General features: G+C 34.7%; 1 protein-coding gene across 2 annotated transcripts in view; it reads right to left on the bottom strand.

The window, feature by feature from the left end:
* KLHL1 (kelch like family member 1) overlaps positions 1-23,947 on the bottom strand; it is a 327,107-nt gene that overhangs the window by 16,502 nt on the left and 286,658 nt on the right. For both annotated transcript variants that reach the window (XM_070578894.1, XM_008513552.2), the window contains 2 exons: positions 18,876-19,038; positions 1,245-1,457 (listed from right to left, as the gene is read on the bottom strand). In XM_070578894.1, the coding sequence (XP_070434995.1) occupies positions 1,245-1,457; positions 18,876-19,038 (376 nt within the window). The remainder of the gene's footprint in view (positions 1-1,244; positions 1,458-18,875; positions 19,039-23,947) is intronic.

Below are 23,947 nucleotides of genomic sequence, written 5' to 3' on the forward strand. Positions count from 1 at the left end.
ATCAGTGCAATTCACAAAAGAGTTCTTGTTTTTCTCCCAGGTACAAGTTAGGATACTGTCCTCCTACCCTTATGAAGTTTTCTGTGGCCATGTAACTGGTTTGTAATCAATGTATAAACAAAGGAGAATTATAATACTTGAAAGTGGAATCTTTAAGAACAAGTGAATAATGTACCACTCTCTGGCTTTTCTCTTCTGACATGGAGACCAGAAGTACTCATATTGTAGCTTAGATATCATTCTGAGTACCAGAGTAATAGTATCATAGAGTTGCCATAGACAGGTAGCATGAGTAAGAAAAAAGGATTATGGTATTAAGTCACCGAGAGTTTTGAAGTTATTCATTACAGTAGAATTACTTACCTTGTTCCAATTGATAAAAGCAATTAACCTCAATATTCCCTATTCTCATTTACTCATATATCAGCATGTACCCTCATGTAATAGGAAATATCATCATGAGTTTCTCTAACTCTGATCTTTACTGCACACTATGTAATAGTTCTAAGTGATGCACAGCCATTAAAGAGAACTCAGCTATAACCATTCCAGGAAGTGTCTGGGTGGTTGGACCAAGCCTGAAGCCAAGGTGCCCTTTCACTCTAGCCTCTGCGCACCTGCCATTTTTAGGAAGAGTTAAAAGAGGATCTATGTTTCTTCCAAACACCAGGATTATAGATAATATAGTTCTAATAAGTCTATCTTACATTAAGAAAACTATGGCATAACACAAAGCCCATAGTTCACCTTTGAGAATTTGCAGGAAGTAGAACAACAAACAAGACAGGATGAACAGAACAAAGAAATGAAATATCCAGTTTTTTAAAAAGAATTAACAAACATTCATAAATTTAATAAATTATTAAAACTGTATTTTAACAAATCTTTTAAAATATATTAAGGAGAAATTTAAAGATTACTCTAGGATCTTGTAAAAAAAGAATTGTAGGGCTTTTAATAAGTGTTAGTTGAAGAAGGAAAGAGGGAAGAAAAGATGAAGGAGGGAGGGAGAGAGAGAGAGAGAAAGAAAAAAACAAAACAAGAAAGAATGTGTGTGTGTGTGTGTGTGTGTGTGTGTGTGTGTATGAGAGAGAGAGAAAGAGAGGGAGAGAAAGAGACTAAAAATCAACTCTAGGAGTTGAATTTACTTTCCCTAAATTATGCAGTTTTTATAATCACTTGAATCAGATACTGATATAATTTGCATTGTCTCTTTCATTATAATCATGTCCTTTGGGCCTTACCTTTCTACATAATCTAGTAGCCGGGAACAGTGATTTGAAGCAGGAGCATCATGACCTCCTACGGCATAAAGAAAACCATCGCATGTGGCCACTCCAACGCCCCCTCTCCTCTTACACATTGGAGCGCACATGTTCCACTTATTTGTATGAGGATCATAATATTCCATTGAACTCAAACAGGAACTTCCATCACGACCTCCAACTGAATACAGCCTAAAAACACAATTGGAAAAACATGATTTAATATTACAGTCTGTATGAAAAAGGTAGAAAAGGAAAAGTCCTTTAAAACTAAATTTTCTTTCACACTATGAGCCTCAGATGTGTTAAAAATATATTACTTCTCGAGGAAATTTTTGTTAAAGGTTCTCTACAAATAATTACATCATTCTAATATGCAATATACTAGATGAAATTAAAGCAACTATAATTTTCTAACCCCTATTATTTCTAAAATGTTAGATAGATTTAAACTGCTTCTTGCAAAGATAATTAAATCGTGTTAATGCATTATTTTAATAAATACTGAGGAATGGCTACTTAAAATATAGAATAAGATATATTTATGTACAAATCTTCTTGAAAATGACCATAATCAGAAGAAAACTGATTATTTCACTTGTTGGTCAGCAAGTGATTTTCCAGTACATAAATCGTGCCTACCCCTAGTGTTCTCTCCTCACAGTTTAGAACACTCAATAAATGGAATAGTCTAAACAGATATTGTCATAATACCAGCTTCCTTAATCAGTGTCTATACTAAAACTAATGTGTTACATGGATAGGCAGACTTTATAGGAAAAAAGGGTACAACGATGCTAGTCTGACTCAATATTGCTTTAAAACTTACTTTATGTACTCATTTCGCTATTTCATTAATAAGAAGAATGCGAGGAACCCAGGACAACAAGTATTACAGCATAGATAGTACTTAACTGATTAGAAATACATTGTCTATTCCTAATAAAATAGTTCTTGCCTGTTTGATCATAGTCATGAAGTTTCATCATAGTAAGGTAGAGTTGCATTGATTTATTTACTCATTTATTTAACATATATTTTTGAATGCCTCGTATGTGTCACACCTTACCCAAAGTTTTGTGAATATATCCATGAACAAAACAGGAAAAAAATCGCTGCACTCAATTCTACTGGAGGAGGGTGTAGACATAACATGCACAATAAACACACATATTGTAGACTACTTTAGAAGATGCTGAGGACCGTAAACAGAGACAGAGCAGGGAAGTGGAGTCAGGAGTGCAACTGGTGGGATCTGGGGTTGTGGTTACAATTTTAAATATATGATCAGGAAGGGTCTTACTGAGAAGACATTGCTTGCACCAAAACTTGAAGAAAATGGAGGTGAGTTCAGGAATATCTAGGGGGAGAAGATTCATGGCAGACTGAACAGTCAGTGCAAAGTTCCAGAAGCAGCAAAGAAGCCAGATGGGCTGGAGCAGAGACTGTGGGCAGTGTGGCAGATGAGGGCAGATGTGGGGGTGCAGGGTGAATCTCACACAAGTGTCGGCAGACATTTGCTCTGAAAGCCATAAGATGATTTTGAGTAGAGGAGCGGTATGACCTGCATATGTTTGTTCTTGTTTTTTTTTTTTTTTCTGCCCAAAGCCCCAGTACATAGCTGTACATTCTGGTAGTAAGTCCTAGTTCTGCTATGTGAGCTGCTGCCACGGAATAGCTACTGACAGACGAGTGGTGTGGTTCCATGCCCAGGAACTCATCCTGAGCCGCCGAAGCAGAGTGTGCTGAACTTTAACCACGAGGCCACCAGGGCTGGCTCTGCATACACTCTAATAAGATTAGATGTGAAATTTTTGCTTCACTAGTGGACATTATGTTTAATATATTGGTAAATAGACAATTCTACACGTTTCAGTTTCTAAGTAAATGCATAGAAAGACATTACTTAGTACATAAAATATTCAGGTCTTAGATTTACAAATTCATGCTAATATCCTTTAATAACTCTAAAATATGATGTTTAAACTGATTTCAAATCCTGGAGACATTTCTTTTAAAGCTGTTTATGTTTCTCTTAATACCCAGCATGATAAAATATCTCTGATTGCACAAGTGTTCCCTTTATGAACTCAATGCCTCTTGGCTTGATCACTCACAATTTGCCTGCCAGCTCTCAATCTTGCAATATGTTGAAATTAACCAATAGAAGCAATTTAAAGGACAAGCATTGGACAATTTAGCTTCCAAAAGCACCCAGAAGTGAAATAATTATTCACTCAGAAGTTTTATATCATCCTAAACAATTCATGAAATCTGAACTTCATTTATTTCTATGTTTCATTAAATTGAAGATCTAACAAAAGAAGCATGCTGTAATGAGGGATTGTTATTAAATTTTAACTAAATATTTTTTTGCACGGGTTTTACTTATTAGGTAAGTATCTCCATGTGGGGCACCTAGCTCAGTCCCTGGTACATAGTTTATATACAATAAAAATATCCCCCTCTTTCTTCCTATTGTTTTAAGGGAATGGATGACTTCAAGCTGCTCTATTTATTTATACATATTACCGTGATAAATTATACTATTGATTTATCTGAACCCAGCATTGCTGATACTAAAATATTTCTATCCAGCAATATATCACACACTTTTTTCTGAAATGATTAAAGAATGCTAAGATATACAAATACATAGCTAAAATGTGTATAAAAAGTATGAATAATTAAACATATTGCTTACATTACAGAAGTCAAATATTGAGCCTATTGGCAACCTTTTTATTTGGAAATAAAATGTTCCTGCAAACTTCACAAGTTACAACATCATTGATTTCTTTAATATAATTCTGTACATTATAAACCACCATTCATTCAGTCTCTCTTTTTTCTGTGTGAACTCTCCCCTAAGAAAATCCAGTAACTCAAGGGTTTATACAAGAAAGAAATTTATGTAATGCCTCAATAAAAATGACATAATATTTGACAGTTCCTGTTGTAAAATAAACGTTTGATATATAGGAGCTGTTATTTTATAAATTATTTACTAAAGCCTAAGCTAGGTTTCTTTCATTTGGTATATGTCCCTGTTAATGTCGTTCATAGTATTATATAGTCTACAGATTAACAACGAAATTATTGTAATTTTCATAATATAATATAAATTATTGATTAAAACTAGGCAAAATTAGTTGAAAAGTGTAAGTTCACTGAATTTTTCATCAAGAACAAGCTTTGAAAAAGAAATAGGAAAATTGCAATTTGTGTAGAAGAGACAATGATGTCCTTGAGTGGATCCATTATTAAGACCAATAGATGTATTGTAATACTTGAAACAGTTTTGAAAATTATGTGCTTGACGAATATATGCTATCAACCAATGTTGTCAATAATCCACTTATTTTGAAACATAAATTTGCTAAGTGTCTAAGAACTAGAATGTAAAAATAAATATCAATAAATATTACTATAATTATTGTTAAAGTTATAAAAATAACCAAGAAATACAAACAATGTACTCTAAGCAGCTACAATGTACACACACAACTTCATGGGCAATTATCAAAGATTATCTTTTCAGATCTCCCCTTGCAATCTATTTAATCATGGTTTAGACTGATTCCCTGCTTTCTTTCACTACAATGACAAATTAGATGTTGAGAATCAGAAGAGCAGAGAAGAATCTGATGGTAGAAGTAAATGCACTGATAGTATAGGAAGTGACAGCTGACAGTTTCATAGCAAGAAAGGAAATGTGACATTTTAACTTAGAGTTGAAAGATGAGTGGAAATTTGTAAGATGAAATAGGGGGAAGGCATTACATACAGAGAAAGCGTTATGTGTAAGGACAAGGGGCATGAAAGTTCAGGGCGGGTGATAAATAAAGAGTGGCAGGTATGTCGTATTGATGGGAGGGTGGTAGCGAAGGAGGAGAGAGAGATGCAGCTGGTAGGATAAAAGGTTAGACTGAGAATGAAGGGGGTTGTATGTCATGCTATGGACTCGGGATTTCATTCTGAGGAAGTGAGAAAAGGATAGAAAAATAATGCTCTTAGGGATCATCAAGTTCATAGTTCAATTTGCTAAGAACATTGACCAGACCATCTCTTGCATGCCAAAAAATTGGCAAGAGATCAGAAATATCCCTGACTTTAGTAAACTTTTCTATAATTTTGCTGAGAATGGCAAGATTCTGAGTCTGCCCTTACTACTTTCCCTAGCTTATGTGTCTATTCAGCACACAAATGAGTTTTACCTCGTATTTAGCAAGAAAGTCTCCATGTTTTGAGACCTAGTTGCCAGGTGCCCATCTATGTTAGTGCCACATATTTTATATTCTAGTACATACTAGATAGGAGTTGGAGGAAACACATTCTGTATTAGTTAGGATTTGGGTTCAAATGTGTGTAAAGTGGCTTTGCAGTGAGACTCAGGATGTATCCCACTTTTAACGTATCATCTGTAGAGTATGGCTCTTCATCAAGAACTGTGAGGAGTGAAATTTTACCCTACTTGGAAGCTAACAAATTAGCCTACCACAGTCTCACAGATGACTGGCAGAAGACAGAAGCCTCCTGGATGAGAGAGAACTGACTTTATTTCTCATAGCACAATAGGCAGCATGAGCTTCCTGTTCACCTTGATTCTCCTTGTCCCCTCAAGTCCCACCAGGGTGATACAGAGAGACTCAGGTGAATGCTGCACACATAGCCGGCTATTCTCACATCTGAAAAACCTTGAGTTTAAGAACTGTTCATCCTTTAAAGGGGGTTGCTAACAAACCTGCCCAATCTTAGCTATAATGGGAGATATTACATTTATTATTCTGGTCAAAGAACAAATCTGCTCTCTGCCCCAAAGAAAGACACCATCACTGTCTTCCAAAGCTGTTTGATTTACAAATATCCTTGAAAAGACAGTGTGAAAACAAGTTGCCAATACTTCTTGCTTGCAAAATGTGCAGTAATGCTAAAACCCCATGGAGAATTGTCTACGAACCCTCTTGCCCTGATGTCCCGAGGTGGAGTCCTAGCTATCACAACCAGAGTTCAAGCAGCAAGGTGAGGGAAAAGTGGAAGAAGGAGCCCATGCTCTCCTTGTAAGAATCCATCTTGTAAATTGCGTTCATCTCATTCATCTCTCATTAATCAATTCAGGTGTGTCTCCACCAGAAAGTCTCTCTTGATCCCACTTTGTCTTTTCCCAGAAATTTAACGTTATTTATAATCTGTATCCTAGGTAAAGTTATTTAATATTTGTCATATGTTATTAATAGTGCATACTTCAGGGATAGCTACAGAAAGTGCTTCCAATACCATTATCTAAATATTTGAAGATTTTGCTGACTGGTTTGTGATAGTAGATATAATTTTCGTTCTCTCTGTATGGTTACCCAGAAAGAATGTTCTGGTATCCCTTCCCTTGCATAATAAAATTATAAGAATTCCACAACCCCAACGGTATAACACCTTTGGAGCAACTCCCTAGATCCAGAACTGAGTTTGATCCTTTGTTGCCCAGTTGATGGAGAACTCTTTAATCTGATCCCATGAGAAGGCTTGTCTATTCTGCTGTCAGAATACTCCTGCATGCGCCTTTTAGGGAAGCTTTTCATGAGAAGTACTTGCTGGAGGGCCTTACAGGACAGTGAGCAGGATTTCATTAAACTTACAACAACCAGTTGTATGACTGCTTTTGTTCCTGCTTACTAAGAAATTTTGATACATGTGGCAAGTGCAGTCTGAGACTTGCTGACATTATAACACGTGGCTGATAAGCAAGGTTGTGGATTGAAGCCTGGCAGAACCCACTTACCTTTATTTATTAGAACATGCTCATGTTTCCTAAAAGGATTTGACAACGGCAAGCATGCAAATTAATTTAGATCAATTAACCATATCCCAAACTTGGTAGAATTCACCAACCGAAAACCTGGTAGAAAAGGTCATTTCAATCTCAGTGCCTCCAGGTTTCCCTGCTAATGCCACTCTGTCCCTATTACATCTGCATTTCCTTCTCTGTTTCCTATTTTCCTGTAATATAATGTGAGCTCTCTGAAGACAGATCTTATTTATTTTGTTTGATATATCACCATGGCCAGTATACATTTGTAAAATTTTTAAAAAAAATGAATGAAGCACTTGTTTCCAATTCGTTAAAAAGGGTGATTCGTTTATGGAACTTGTCAAAGAAAAAGCACCTGTTTAAGTTCCACTGAAATAAGCTTTTGACGAATGGCAGGGAAAAGTATTAATTATGTGTCTTGGGAACACAAAAGAAGAAAATATTACTTTTAAATGAGTGAATTAAAAATAGGTTAATAGAAAAGGTACAGCTTAAACTAGGCTATGATGAGGGAAAATATTATAAATGATCTAATTTAGCTTTTATTTGGGTAAAATAAAAATCTTAATGTATTTTTAATACCTCCTGACACTTGTTCTCGAGTGTAATACACTCGATCCTGTTGGCGCTGATCTTGTCACATGGAACTTAATGCACATGGGGAAGTAAATTTGTGTTAGGCTCTCACTCTAGCGAGTTTTCAAATGTATCCAAAAATCAGGGGGAAATCCGAGGAGAGAACCTAAGTGGATAGTCATGAGTTATTAAGAAAAAAACACCAGAAAGGAAATGAAGGCAGAGAGATGGGTGTGTGAAAAGGCAAAGGTGTGTAAATAATCAAGGCATGTTCAGAGAATCTGAGCAATTCAATAGGGCTGGGACATAGGGTGGCTAGAAGGCAGGTGCTAAGAGTGGAGACTAGAAGGGAGGAGAGGTCTAAATCACAAAAGATACTGTATTCCAGACTGAGGAGCCTGGCAGTGGCTCTGCTCAAATAGAGAGCCATAATGAATTGTCTGCTGTTGCTATACATTCTAGTTCTGAGGCATGATTTATCAAATGATTGCTTCGAACCATTGGAATATATCATAGCCAGTCTACTACAGTCTTGTGTTGCTTAATGACAGGGATGCATTATGAGAGATGTGTTGTTAGGCTGTTTCGTCATTGTGCAAACATCATAGTGTACTTAAAAAAACCTAGATGGTACAGCCTACTACACATCTAGGCTGTACGGTACTAATCTTGTGGGACCATCATCGTATAAGCACTCTGTCCTTAACTGAAACATCATTATATGGTGCATGAATGTACTGTGATGGAATTCTAATAATTTTATAGTTTCCTTGCATGATTATAAATTATTCTTCATCCAGAGTGAGGATTTTCCTCCTTTTGTTTGCGTTTCACACTCAGGGACTTGACACAAATTGTTCCATCTCATTGCAATGTTTCCCACTTTCTGGAAATCAGCTAAAGCAATCAAGCCCCAGCTTAAAAGTTATTTTTTCCAGGAGGCAAATTACAAACATCTGAGCCTATTAGTGGCCCTGCGTGAGACTCAGCAAACAAGAAGTTTTTTTCAAATGTGAATCTAAGACAATACAATTTTAATACAAACTGCTTAATATACAAAAGCTTATCAAAATCTTTCTCGACTTATGATCGGGTTGTTTCCCAATAAACTCATCATAAGTTGAAAGTATCATAAGTTGAAAATACATTTAATATATCCAAGCTACCAAACATCATGCCTTAGCCTGGCCTACCTTAAACTTGCTCAGAACACTTACATTAGCCTACAGTTGGGAAAATCATCTAACACAGAGCCTATTTTATAATAAAGTGTTGACTATCTCATGTAACTTATTGAATACTGTACTGAAAGTCAAAAACAGAATGGTTGTCTGGGTACGGAATGGTTCTAAGTGTATCAGTTGTTTACCCTCATGATCGCATGGCTGACTGGGAGCTGTGGCTCACTGCCACTGCCAGCATCACGAGAGTACCATACTGCATATTATTTGCCCAGGAAATGATCAAAATTCAAAATATGAAGTACACTTTCTACTGAATGTGTATTGCTTTTGCACCATCGTAATGTCAAAAAATTGCACGTTGAACCATTGCAAGTTGGGGACCATCTGTTCAATTTGTGGTTCCACCTTTAAGATAAAGAATGCTAAGATTTTAACACCAACATAGAAACAGGGTCTTGGAGGCACCATGCAAGCTACAGGCCTTGAGGCTTAAGGTGCTGTGCTACATATTGGGACATACTGGAGAAAACAGCAGATATTGACTCCTATTCTCATTATCCATCAAGCTGTATGTGCTTCAGGCTGCACAGCCTACAATTGCCTCATGAGTATTAATAACATTTGGTTTTGAATGAATGAGTGAATCAGCTTTGCTATGGTGAATCATGAAACAAACTTAGTTGTTTTTGTCTGTTTTGCAGATTCTCTAAGGGCTGTCGCATACATTTATTAAAATTCAAGTCGATTTATGGATGTGCTCAGGCAGTTAAGTATCTGCTGTGTGAGCTAACTCAGAAAATAAAAAGAAACAAACCAGAAACACTTTTTAGCTATAAAGTTGGAAAGAACCAAGCTAAGGCAGAAAGAAAAGAAACAAAAAGAATCACTAGTGCAGATATTATTTGAGGATTCTGAGGTTTTATATGACCGACTACCACACCAGAATGTCTATTCACTGTTTTGTTATATTTCCTTTATTCATCAAATAAGCCTATGGCTGTGCTGGCATAGGATGACATATCTACCACTTAGCTTAATCTGTCTTATTAGAAGACTGAGCACAATGTTTCATGAAATTGATATAATTTTGCTCTTGAACCCATCAGAATACACTCATTAATTTTAAGCTATGAACCAATGTCTCATTTTTCCACAGCAAATGGTATCGTAAATAATCTAAACTCAAGAGTGCTGTTCACTGGCTTTTATTAGTCTTAATTGAGAAAATTATTCAAAATAATATTCAGAGAAGCAACAGTCAGGTTAGAATGGCACATTAGTGAGGTGTGAAAATGAAACAAGAGGGAAAAAAATCACATCAGTAGAGATGAGAGAAAAATAAACAACTGTCAGAAGGTGACATTGGAACAGTTTTCTGCTCTGGGTCTGAAGTGAAAGGTGACTTTCTAGTGATTATGTTTCTCTCTGAGTAAAACAGAAAAAGCAACTAGACATTAATAGACAGTAATCAAAGCATAGAATTTTAAGGCCATTTAATCACACCTGGGGAAAAAAGGATACTCAGATGAGAGCTGTACTATTTTGATTTGGAGGAGAAAGATTATTTGAAGTAAAAAATGAAATCATTCAAAACATTTTTGTAGAATAAGATTAAAATTTGGAAAAATGTACTTAGCTAAAATGTAAACAATTTCAAGAATAAAGACTTTCAATACTATCAGACTTTGATATTTGGTATGAAGAATGGTATTAGAGTAATACAGAATTTCTTAAGATGTTAAATATCATAGCTGCCCAGAAAATATAAGGACAAGAAAAATAGCTGAAGAATGAATTTTATGTATAGCCACTTTAAAAGGAGCATTAGAAGCAATTGGACAGACAATTCAGTTATAACAGTGTGTGGAAAATTTGCTAAAGACTGTCCTTTACATATTTTACTTATTAGACTTTTATCCTGCTTATTTCTGTCTAGATTTGGAGAAGATTTATGACAAAACACACATATATTAAGATATTTCAAAGTAAGAAATTAAGGAAGGAACACACAACTATAAGGCAAGGTAGTTATAAAAAATCTAGAATAAGACAAGTGATGTATTAAAACTTTAATATAATTTGTATGTGTGTGTGTATGTGCTCTCCTTACAGAATAATGTAGCAAATGAATCAGATAATGAAGGAGTAAGGATATTTCTCATCCCTGTTGAGCAAATTAGCTGTGTCAGTGAGATCCATTTTCTAAAGAAGGCGAGACATGAATCATTAGCATCAATGTAAGTGGTAAGAAAAAGTCACAAAATATATATATGAACTATTGCTTATATATAAATACTGGAAAAAGTGAAAAAGGCAAAAAAGACCTATGCTTTCCTGTACAGGAATTATGAAATTTAACATCTAAGAGAAACACCCATTCTATTATTGTTAAGTTTTACCACCCATGAATAGAGATGCCTGCAGGACAGGTTTTCTAAAATGTGCAATATAAAAGAATGTGAAATTTGCCATTAATTTCCAAATTGATTATTTTAAGAAAATATTGTAATGCTTAAGGAAAAATAGATCTTCTTTCAAGAGAAAAGACAAAATCGGTAGAAAATGCTATTAATATATTCTCTATTGAATAAAATGATATTAATACAATGAAACTATATTTTCTATGGTTGCTATTAAAAGGTATAACAGAATTTTTAAAATGTATTGAGAGAAATGGAAAACGGGATATACCTAATTCATGTAGGAACAATTCCAAGAAATTTCTTTTTGATGACTTGCAGAGGAGATCAGACTGAGAGTTGGTAATGTTTCAATTCCCTCTTCAGACAAATCTCCATCTAATTAGGAAGTCATTGGAAGAAGACCCTTAACCAAGTTTTATGCAGCACTTCATCTCGATGGGATCATTTGGGTATATACATAATTTTAACTCCTTTTCACTTCTACACATTAGTTTTCCTAAACAGCAATGATAGGATTCTGGATTTTTCTCAACAACTATAGCCAAATGCAATCTAGTAGGAATGTGTACAGATATTATTTGATAATGAAGACGATACTAGTGGAAAGTTTGATAGATAAAACTATGCTGCTGAAAAGTAGTTTTACCAAACACAAAAATGAAACTAAATTGACAGGAAGTAATTTGCTTTGCCTTTCTATGATTCTGCTCAACCTTTTCTTGCTCATCTAACAGAGTTTTGAAATAATGATAGATATAATATTAATTAAACTTTTAGCAAAATATTTGAGTAGAATTTTGAGAGGAATTAAAAGTACTGTGAGAGAAATTAAGAGACTTAAATGCTCTGTGATGAGACAAGTCATAAGAAGGGTGTTGAAAAACAAAAAAAGACACAACAAAGCCTGGGTAAGAGGCTTTCCATAACATAAGTGAAGAAAGTGTACACTTTATACTTGTGTGTTATGGGAAAAATAAGCAAAATGTACTTTCAAAAAAGTTTAGGAGAATATATGTTTGGAGAGATTTTATACATTTGAAGATAAATATAAATTTAAGAGATTTTAAAGATAACATGGTAAGATAGCATACACCTGAAATAAGATGGATATGAAGTAGATCAAATGGCAAAAAAAGGATATCATATAAAGAAAATTAAAATGCAAAAATCTTGTCTACATTGGATATTAAAAGTTTATAAACAAAATGGCAATGATTGACTCTACAAGGTAGAAGCAAAAATTTCCAAGGTTAAGTGGAAAAGAAAGAAAATTCTTTGGGAGAAAAATAATTTATGGAAAAGAAGTCAGTGTTCAAACACACACAGAACCCTTAACATGAATAAATACTATGATATATATTCCAAAACTAAAAGACTAGAATGATGGGTAAGGGAATAAATAAAAAACAATTCTCAGTAGATAAAAACCTTCCTAAGTAGAAGAAAACTATGTCTGAGATTGTTAAAATGAATTTCCAAATATTAGGTTTAAAGAATGGAAAGTAACCAGCAGATTGTACCCTGGTAACTACTTTGCATTTCAAGAAGATTGTGCCAGTTTTTATGCTGTTGTCTCACAGCTCCACATTCTCTCTTCTCTACTCTGCTTTTTCTTGTAGGGGCTGCTACTCTGCAAACCATTTTTCTGCTTTGCCACCTGGTTCCCTGTTTTAGGATGTGACATTAATGGATGCTAAAGGGAGACTGAAAGCCTAGAGGAGGGGAAGTGTTTTGTTCTTTTTTGTTTGTTTCCGGTTCTGTGGGTGTGACCCTAGCCTTTCTTCTTGCATCCTGTTGCATCCAATCAGCAGTTTTCAGAACTTGCAAAATTGGCATCATGGAGACCCCTCAGAGCTATCAGCACCAGCCAACTGACACCCCCTCCTCAGAGTTCTGGGTCCCAGGTCAAGGGACCCTCTTCTGAATTCAGAAACACCAGCTCCAGCTAAGAAGTGGCCCAATTGTCAGCACTAATTGCCCTGAGGAACTCAAGAGTGGGTTTGGAAGCATTTAATTGTTTTTCCAAAGTGTTTTTCTTTCCTTTTGTTATGTTAAGGAAATGCAATGAGCAACCATCCTGAACCAGACCAAGCCTCATCACAAGAGCTACACCTATCACCTTTGACTTATTTTTAATGCTAAGATCTCTCCAGGAGGAGCTTAGGCCTTATTATGGTAACCTGCAGTGTATGTGGAAGTATATTTTACAACTGAGCCTGCGCAAGTGAATACTACACTTCTCCACTTAGAATATTCATTCCCCATCTTAAATAAAAGTCCCTGCTTCCCTTTGTTCCGGGATCCCATGACTTTGGAAATGATTTGCTTGGTCTCCTATTTGCTGCAAATATACTTTACTTTGTGAGACAACTACTTCTGGTGGAGAGCCTTATTTAACTCACCAGGAGGTGAACCCACTTTGGTTTTGGTAGCACATTCACAGACCTCTGGGTTTCAACAGCACAGAGCCCCTCATCCAAGCTTCTAAATCTTAGTAATTACAGTCTCTTCTTTTTGTTTTCCAGCACTAGGCATTGTAGCTTGCTCTTTTAGTTGAACATTTATGTTAAAATGTTCTCTTATTGACTTTTTGGTTAACCAGTTAATTTTTTACCTACTTAACAAATCTTGATATTAAACTATCTTTGTTTAGAATAACTGGTAAGTGACTGGTATGATTTCTGTCTCTTGACTGAACCCTGACTGACACAAATATAGCTAAAACATCAGCTAGAATTAAGGTCTGGGTTTTAAAAACACATATTAAAGATGAAAGATTACAGGACTTATACATCTTCTAAAGAAAATGTCAAAAGATGAGTGAGTAATATCCACTAAATTTTAATAATATAAGGTTGTAACATTAAACTAGTCAAGCCAATTTGCAATCGACGTGTGAAGACAAAGGAAAGTCCATTTTTAGACATAAATTCTAATTAATTATATAATCAACATATCCTTCCTGGAAAGTAATATTATTAATAATAAAGTGAGATACATTTATCTGGAAATAATTTCCAGAATATATGAAGAACTGCACAAATCAAAATGAAAAAGATGGGAAAACCAAAGACTTGAACGTATACTTCAAAAAGAAGATGTACAAATGGTTAATAAGCATATAAAAAGGTGCTCAATTTCATTAGTCATTAACTGGAGGTGATAGCATTATCCACTAGAATGGATAAACAACATAAAAGATAAAAGACTGTCATTATCAAGTCAGTAGGGTATGGAGTATCCAGAATCCTAATACACTGTTAATGTGTGGATAAATTAGGAAAACCACTTTCAAAATCTTTTGGTCATTATTTGCTAAAGCTGAACACAAGAATACTGTGTAGCCTAGCAATTTCAGTTCTAGGTCTACACCTACCTAAAATTCGTACACGTGCTCACAAAGGATGATGTAGGGATGTTCATAGCAGCACTATTCTTAATAACCAAGAAGTGGAAACTATTAAAATGCCCACTTAGAGAAGGGTGAATAAATGAAATTTTGATATATTAAAGAAGAATAAACCACAAAGACTTTTACTAATACTATCTTTTGTTAAATTCTAAATTTCAAGACATAGTCAATAAGACTAAGTCAAGCACAAATTAATGAATAAGAAAACAATTGTAGCTTCTGTGTATGCACAAGTTTGACTAAAAACAAAAACAAAACCAAATAATGACACTGACAAATCTAAGACAAGACGAAATTAGTAATAAGACTAACACATAAAAACACCAAATTAGGAGGATAATAATAATACAAAAGGAAGATATAAGAATACAAATATATTATTATTAATAGCCATAGAATTAGAAACAATGTACAACTGCCTTCTGCTGAATTTTAGAGTCTCAGTAAAATAGAACTTTCGAAGGGACTATATAAGATAATGTCCATATAATTTCTTCTATCATTTTCTTCTCATGCTCAAGAAAATATACTCATGTTTAAAGACAGTTATAGCAGATAAATTGTAGAAAGCTTCTCAATTCATGTTATGATGTTGTTATGCTAAGATAAGCTTCATATCATAATGGAAAATGTTGTGAAATGTTTTTTCAAAAGATATGTAGAACAAACAGATGTAAAATCATAAAATATGCAATACAACAAAACATTAAAGCAATGGTGCAACATGAATGAGTTGGTTTTATTTTAGGTATGTAATGATGATTTGCAATTAGAATATTTATGTAAATTACCACGTGAATAGATCAAATAAGAAAACATATTTTTATAAATTCTTACAAAGAATTTAATAAAACATAAAACCAATGTTAATTTTCTAAAATAAAATCTCCATTAAGGACACTACAGCCAATAATAAGATCTTGCCCTTAACACCACACAGTATATGTGTCTCAAATAACAACTAACATCACAGACCATAAAGCACTGGCATCTTCCAATTAGAGGACACAGACAAGGACTCCCAATATCACTACTACTTATGCCATTATTCTAAAAATAAAAGCAAAACAATAAAAATGGAAATAAATATTAAGAAGGAAGAGAGAATGTTTCATTATTAGTGTACTGCATGTTTATCTTCCTAGGAAATCAGTCATTATACAGCAAAAAATTAATAGCACTAAGATATGCATTTATTAAGATGGGTGTTATAAACACATATACAACTATCTTCTCCAGTGCACTGTAAATATATATTATTAATATATACATATAAATTAACCAATATATAATAAAAAATGTTTGAAAATATAAACAAATGTTAATAAATCTCAGAAAGAAAATATTAAACCTATATCATAATTAAATACCCCTGGGGCTGGCCTGCTGGTGTAGTGGTTGAGTTTGCGCACTCTGCTTCGGCGGCATGGGGTTTGCAGGTTTGGATCCCGGGCACAGACCTAGCATCATTGGTCAGGCCACGCTGTGGTGGCATCCCACATAAAACAGAGGACAGATTGGCACAGATGTTAACTCAGTGTCAATCTTCCTCAAGCAAAAATAGGAAGATTGGTAACAGATGTTAGCTCAAGGCCAATCTTCCTCAAAAAAAAATCACAAAATACATAGAGGCTGATTTTAAGAGATAAAAGTATGACCATCTTATCAGATGAAAAGATTTCAAATGTAAAGATATCACATCTTTTTCTAATCAATTTGTATATTTTTATTTTCAGGAAAAATTCTAAAGGGATTTTGAGAAGTATATATGATATTAAAATGCAACTTTGAGCTTAAAATAAAACAATGAATCTTGAAGAAGCCTAAACTTGGGGAAACCATAAATAAAAATAGAGTGATATAAATACATAAACATGAAATTTGTGTTAAAAATATATACAATTAAAAGAATAAATGGACACAATATATTAATATTGATGCAAGTAGGAAATGTTTCTATATGTTTCACAACAATAGAAATATAGAAATGTACCAAGTAGAAGGAGCACTATGCTCAACTTTAATCTCACTGTTAATAAAACAATTTTCTTTTAAACAAAATAGTTTTCAAAATAAATTTTTTTTGTGAAATGATAACAAATGACAACACAAAGTACTGAGCAGAATGTATTTAGAAAGGCATTTTTCATGCAATACTATTAAGAAAGCTTTTGGTCAATCCTACCAAAGAAAAAGTTTAAATTAAAATATTTATTTTAAGCATGAAAATAAGTCAGTCCCACTTTTCCTGTAATTCACTTTCTAGGAATTCTTCCTAAGAGAACAATCAGAAATGTGCCAAAATTTGTATCTAATAGCGTTCAATGTAGTTTGTTTATAATATCAAAATTTGGGAAATATTTTAGACATATATCATTTTATATGTAAATATTTTAGATATATTTAGGTACCTTAGCTGTCAAAAATCAGAGACTAGTTACTTAAATTTGGGTTCTTTTTTTTCATAAAGTGGATTACTGCATAACTATTAAAATTTAAATTTCTAAGAGTTTTTAATGCCATGGAAAATGCTTAGTTGCTATCTAGGAGAGAGAAGCTGGTTATTTATGTTTTAACAACAGGCTATAATAATAACTTTGTAAATAAACACACACACACATATTTGGAAAAAACATTTAAATTGTCGAAGGTTATTAAGAGTAACCAAATTGGATACAGCAATTCATTCAATGTTTACAATAAAAACAGTGAATGTGTATTAAGCCCAAGGATATGACAATGAATGATGCAAATAAAATCTCAACATTTACTGAACATACATGCTAGACAAAACAGAAAAGAATAATGTGTGTAATTCCAAGAACAGTAAATAAAGAATTTGAGATAGTGTAGAGGGTGGTCTGTCTTAAGTAGGATGGACAGGGACTGGCCCAGTGGCGTAATGGTTAGGTTCGCATGCTCCACTTCAGTGGTCAGGGTTTGCAGGTCCCCATCCTGGGCACAGACCTAGCACTGCTCATCAAGCCATGCTGTGGCAGCATCCCACATAAAATAGAGGAAAGACTGGCAAAGATGTTAGCTCAGTGTCAATCTTCCTCAAGCAAAAAGAAGAAGATTGGCAGCAGATGTTCCTCAGGGCCAATCTTCCTAACAACAAAAAACAAATAAATAAAAAAAAAAATACATAGGATGGATAGTAACACTCTGTGTGGACAAATTTTTTGAGATGAAATCTGAACAATGAGAAGGACCTGGGCGCATGAGGATTGGTAGGAAAGCATCTCAAAGAAAAGAGCAAATGCAAAGGGAATGAGTTGGGTTAGAGTTGCCATATTTGATTTATAGATAAAAGGGCAATTTCACTGATGTATAGAGAAAAAAAGTAGACTAGGCAGAGCCAAGACCCAGTGGGTCCCTTTAGGTAGAGATAAACATTGTACTCTAACTGCAGAGAAGTCCTGGAAGAGGAAGGACATATTATTTGCATTTGTAAAAGGATTGTTCTGGTTGCTTTAGCAAATTGACAGTAGGGGAAAGAGAAGTTGCCAGACCAGGTTGGCAGGCTTTGTAATTGTCTTAGGTGTTATTAACTCTGTTTAGGGCATGGGTTCTCACGGGAGTGAGAGGGAGTGTATTGTGCCATCCCCAGAGGATATTAGGAAATGTCTGGAGACTTTTTTGGTTGTCACATTGGGGTTGGGGGTATAGCTGGCTTCTAGTGGATGGAAGTCTGGGATGCTGCCAGATGCCCACTGCATAGATCCCCACCCCCAACAAAGAATTATCTGGCCCAATATATCAACAGTGCTGAGGCTGAGAATTCCTGATTCAGGGTAATAGGAATGGAAATGGTGAACAGAGGACAGACTGGTGTAATTATGAAAAAAAATAGCATATATTGAGCACCACTCTTTCAGCAGCTTCCAGAGGCTTCTCAGACTATTTTACCAGAAAAGGTAAAAATATGTACATCCTTAGTAAACATAATTCTCATGAAATATATTTGATATTTCTTTAACCAGCAATTAATGTAAAGAAGTTTTGGATTCTATTTTATATGCAGAAGCATCTGGAAAAATATGCAGTCTTGATCGGTCAATTATCCATGAAGACAAGATTTTAAAAAACATCAAAAATTTAAAATATTTAAAATAATTTTTATCAAACCAGCTTACTAAAAGTCATTTTAAAAAGAATATCCACTCCAAAAAAATTTTTTTTCTGATAAAAAAATAAAAATCTACTCACTTGCCGTTCAATGCTGCTACTCCAACTGTGCTTCGGGCAATTGACATACTGGCCACAAATGTCCATTGCTGACTCTGAGGATCCCACCTCTCCACTGTGTTCAGATAGCTCCAACCATCATGGCCTCCCACTGCATAAATAGGGCCTTCGAGTACTGTCACACCTAAAACAAGGGAAAAATGAAAACTGAATGGATTTATTTCACAGTGAAATTTTAAAAATCAAATAGTAAAAACTATGATGCCATTCACTATAAGCTCTAGCCGTTAAGAAACAATTACAGGGGCTGGTCCGGTGGTGCAGTAGTTAAGTTCGCACATTCCACTTCGGCAGCTTGGGGTTCACCGGTTTGGATCCCAGGTACGGACCTATGCACCACTTGTCAAGGCGTGCTGTGGCAAGTGTCCCACATATAAAGTAGATGAAGATGGGCACAGATGTTAGCTCAGGGCCAATCTTCCTCAGCAAAAAAAAGGAGGATTGGTGGCAGATGTTAGTTTAGGGATAATCTTCCTCAAAAAAAAAAAAAGGAATTGCAATGAGGTAGAAACTATTTACTACTAATTGGATCATTCATTAAAGTGAAAAAAATTAGAACCAAAAATAAATAATATCATCTAGATGCTTTATAAAAGAAAACTAATTTCCTTATTTATGTCCATGCAAAGAAGCAAATTCTAAAAATCAGAGATGATAATATCTTATGCCTCTACTTTAGAAGAATGTTTCTACACTGCAAAGTACTTTGTTGCTTCAAGCAATGTTGCATTAAGCAGTGTTATATTATCAATTTGAACTTCAGGGTAGAGGTCTCTGTGCTTTGGCTTCTCAATAACTTCAAAATAAACTTATCTAAAGCTTAGAAAATATGATACTTTTCATTTCATAACCTGCAATCACTAAATACAAGCAATTAAAACAAATTAACAGTGAGCTATCAATGGGAGGATATATATAACTCCTAAACACTGCTTTTCCAGTAAATTTGTTTCTTCACAGATGAACTTTCTTAAGTGCTAAACAGTTGCTAAATATTTAAACGTCATGTTAATATTGGCTGAAATCAGCCCATTATCTAGAGAGATTCTGATGAATTTTTTCCCAAAGTTTAAAAATCAATGTCTGATTGTCAGAAGCTCTGAAGCATCTGTAATTTTACCCTACGTGCTAGCTGATGAGTTAGACAGTCACAAACATACGTATGTTAATAGAGGACATAAGACTCCTGGGTCAAAGAGGATAGGTAGTTATTACTCATAACAACAACAATAGTCAGAATATCACCATTTTTAACTTTTTTTCTTTTGCTGGTTCTCCAAGCCCCAATTCCCACAGTGACTCAAAGAGGATGACCAAGATGGCCTTGATGTTTCCCTCATCTTGACCAACGTTAGACAGGAGTCTTGCTGTCCCTATGGCCTTGACCTCTGTTCCTTTAGAGCATTTACTTAGGAACCTTGTGATTGCAAATTGTTCTGTTCTTTTGAGATATAAATCTTTTAAAAAGTCTCTTGCCAGTGTTACAACCCCAAACTGTCTTTCTCAAGAAGCTGGGAACCATCTCTTTTAAATGTATTTATCAAAAAAGGACAGTACGCAAGTCTCCTAGTCTCTCTGGGAGGGCAGGAGCCTAACTTCAGTTGTCGCCTTTATTCAAGTTGTAAAACTACCCCTTGTCATGAAGATAGAAAATTTTCTTTACCTTTGGGTAAGGCAAATTAGCAAACATAGATTGCCCATGGCCCCCCTCACCCACCTCAGCTCTTAAAAAGTCTCCCACCTTTGTTTTAATGAAGTTGAGTTCAACCTTAGTTCTGACCTCTCTTCCCTATTGCAACTGTCTCAAATAAAGTCTTCCTTATCTGTTTAAGTTTTTCTAATGCAATTTTTGCATTGACAGTGGTGAGTTGGAACCTGTATATGCAGTGGGCTGCATTACAAGACAGGAAATTAATTTATAATGGTCAATAAACATCCATGCCCATTATTCCAGAAGGAGACATTATCTTTGTGCTTTTAAGCATGACTGCCTTTCACTTTGGACATGGAAACTATCTCTATCTTCCTAGTATTTCTGCTTTAATAGCATCATTTTGGGCAGTCAAGGCCTTGCTCAAAAGTTGTGCGGAAATGTGAGAGATCTAGGGAGATTTGTCTCGCAACAGGGATGTGACAGTAAAAGATGACACCTGATTTATTCATTCATTTAACTATTATTCATTGAATGTCTATTATGTGTCAGGAATTGTTCTTGGCACCAAAGACACAGTGCCAGGAACACAGAGGTGAACAGAGCAAACAGTATCCCTGCCCTCATTGAGCTCATATTTATTAGTCAACGAATATTTAACTAAAATGCAATAAGTACATTATTCACAGTAAGCAAGTCCACTTCACACATATTATGCAATTATAGTTTAGTAAAGGGTAAAGTAACTGATTAGAATATCAAGTTGCTCTCATACATACATTTAACTTAGGGAGGCTATTTTACATATGCCAGTAACGTATGCATATGGATGAGCAGGGTTCTGATGCAGAGATAGTTGAAATCAAGAGGCATAAACTCCGAATGTTGTTCTTCTTTAGGCTGCTCAAAGTAAGAGATAGGGATTAGAAAGGATGAGTAAATGTGAAGTTTGGGGCAATTTCCAAAGGATATGGAGATATGTCATGGGCTTTTTACAGAAGTACCTGCAGTTATTCACAAGTCTCCACGATTAAACATATGAAGATAAAGCTTAAACATCTGTGAAGTTTTTAAGGAGATGCTAGAATTAACTTTTTTTTTTTTCTGAGGAAGATTCACCTTGAGCTAACGTCTGTGCCAATCTTCCGCTATTTCGTATGTGGGTCACTGCCTCAGCATGGCCAGTGATGAATGGTGTAGGTCCACGCCCCAAGAACTGAACCTAGGCCACTGAAGCAGAGGGTGCTGAATTTAACCACTAGGCCATGGGGCCAGCCCCTGAATCAACATTTTACTGAGTATCAGTTAGAAATATACTTTGGAGTAGCTTGTGTGCTTTGGATTGAGTAGACTATATTTTGGTTGGTTTATGCTCTTTCTTCGTTAAGATATGATATCCATCAAAAAGGGATGGATCATTAGTATGAAACTAATGAATTTGGATTTTATTCTAAGAGCAAAGGGAAATCACAGAAGTGTTTCTCAATGAAAGATATGATCACTCTAGTATTGATTCTGTGGTCTGGATAAGTTTCTGCGAGACACACTAGAGTCCCGTGGTAAGAATCAGAAAAAAGCAAATCCAAGAAAACAGTTTATGTCATAGATGTTGATCACCAAAGAGAAGGTTGCATTAATTTAAAATAACTTTTTGAATTTCTCTGACTTTGGCTTCCCAAGAAGCCAAAAGAGTATAGAACACGTGGTTTCCATCTTCTCAGGTTGGGACAGTACAGAGAATGTACACAACACAGAGCCGCTGCCTGTGAAGAAATCTTAACAGAAAGCTGAGGGTTTCACTGCTCCTTCACGACAGACCCAAGGGGCATACTCTTTTTTACCATCTGTCAGATTCCCCTCAATTAGGATACCCAATCACTTAAACGTGAAGCACAATGAGCTTATAGAGAGTAGTTTTTAAATGAATCAAAGAAAACTTACATATATATATATTTACTTGAACTCCACCTCAAAAGGTTGTCATCAAATTTGCTTCGGTTGGGGCTCAGTATCCATAATTTAAAAGATGCCAAGGTAATTTGAATGTGCAGCCAGCACTGAGAATTGAGAATTATTGCCAAAGGAAAAAAGACACAACTCTGGTCCAGCTGGGAGAGGAAAGTAGAATAATCTATAAACCTACCCATCTAAATAGAATTTCAGGGAAACTGCCAAATGGCTTAAAAATAAAGAAACTCTAGGGGGTTTCAACTGCAGCCACAAAAGGAAATTTACAGAGATTTAAAAAAGTGTGTGTATTTATATATTTATTTTTAAAATGTATTATTTTCTACTAAATAATTCTGGAAATAAAGTTGGAAGAGTGGTTGGTATTGAGATCCAAATGAGAGGCCTTGAGAGATAATAAGGAAAAAATAGCTTAAAGCATAGAACAAAGATTAAATAGATGGGTATCTGGAAGAAAATAGACTGGAAGAAAGATCCAGGAGAATGAATATGTGAATAATAGCAGTACCTGGAAATAAAAGGAGACATCCAGATGTTGTAAGTTTACGTATGTTGAAAGGAAAATTTCCAGAACTGAAGAAAAATCTTCATATATAGATTGAAACATCCTTGAGTTGAAGGCAGGTTTAATAAGAAAATAAAATCATACTTTGACATATCCTTGTAAAATTCCTGAATTTATAAATATGTTATTTTATTGGAGTTGGAGAGGAAGGAGAGGGATAATCAAATATGGTATTTAGAAAAAGCGTCTTGCTCAAAAAAATACTTGGTTTAAAATAGCAGAATCAAATACTTCTGATCAAAAGAGTCTTTAGTGATAGATTGAAAATTCCAAGTAACAAGAGTTGAGAATGAAAAATAAATAGCATGCTCTAAATCGATGGAATTAAGGGAAGGGTAAGATGGAACACAGTAAGATAAATAAAAAAATAAAAAAGAAGAAAGATGAAAATCAATGTGTTGGCCTTGATACTAACATGAAAGGACATTTCTTGAAATAAAACAAAGAGATTTTCAGATTGGACTAACAAACAAAACTCATATCTTACTACTGGAGAGATAGAGTAGAAAAATAGAAATGTCTGAAGAATTGAATAATCAATTAATTAACTTGACGATTAGTATAAAACTGTGCATTATTTAAGTAGAAAATGCACAATTTTTGAAGAGAGAAAATAAAGATTTAATATCTTTCCAATTAGAAAGTGAAATGAACTGATGCCACTAGAGAAACATCATTAATAAAAACAAAATAGATTCTATTGTTTAAGCCACCAAATGTACGGTATTTTGTTTTGGCAGCCTGAGCTGACTAAGACAATAAAGTAAAAATTAGATTAACGATATTGCAACTACATGATATAATAGTATGCAATACTTAAAGAGACAGTTACGTACTGACACTTGTCCA

The sequence above is a fragment of the Equus przewalskii genome, chromosome 16 (genome assembly GCF_037783145.1).
Source record: "Equus przewalskii isolate Varuska chromosome 16, EquPr2, whole genome shotgun sequence".
Classification (NCBI taxonomy): domain Eukaryota; kingdom Metazoa; phylum Chordata; class Mammalia; order Perissodactyla; family Equidae; genus Equus; species Equus przewalskii.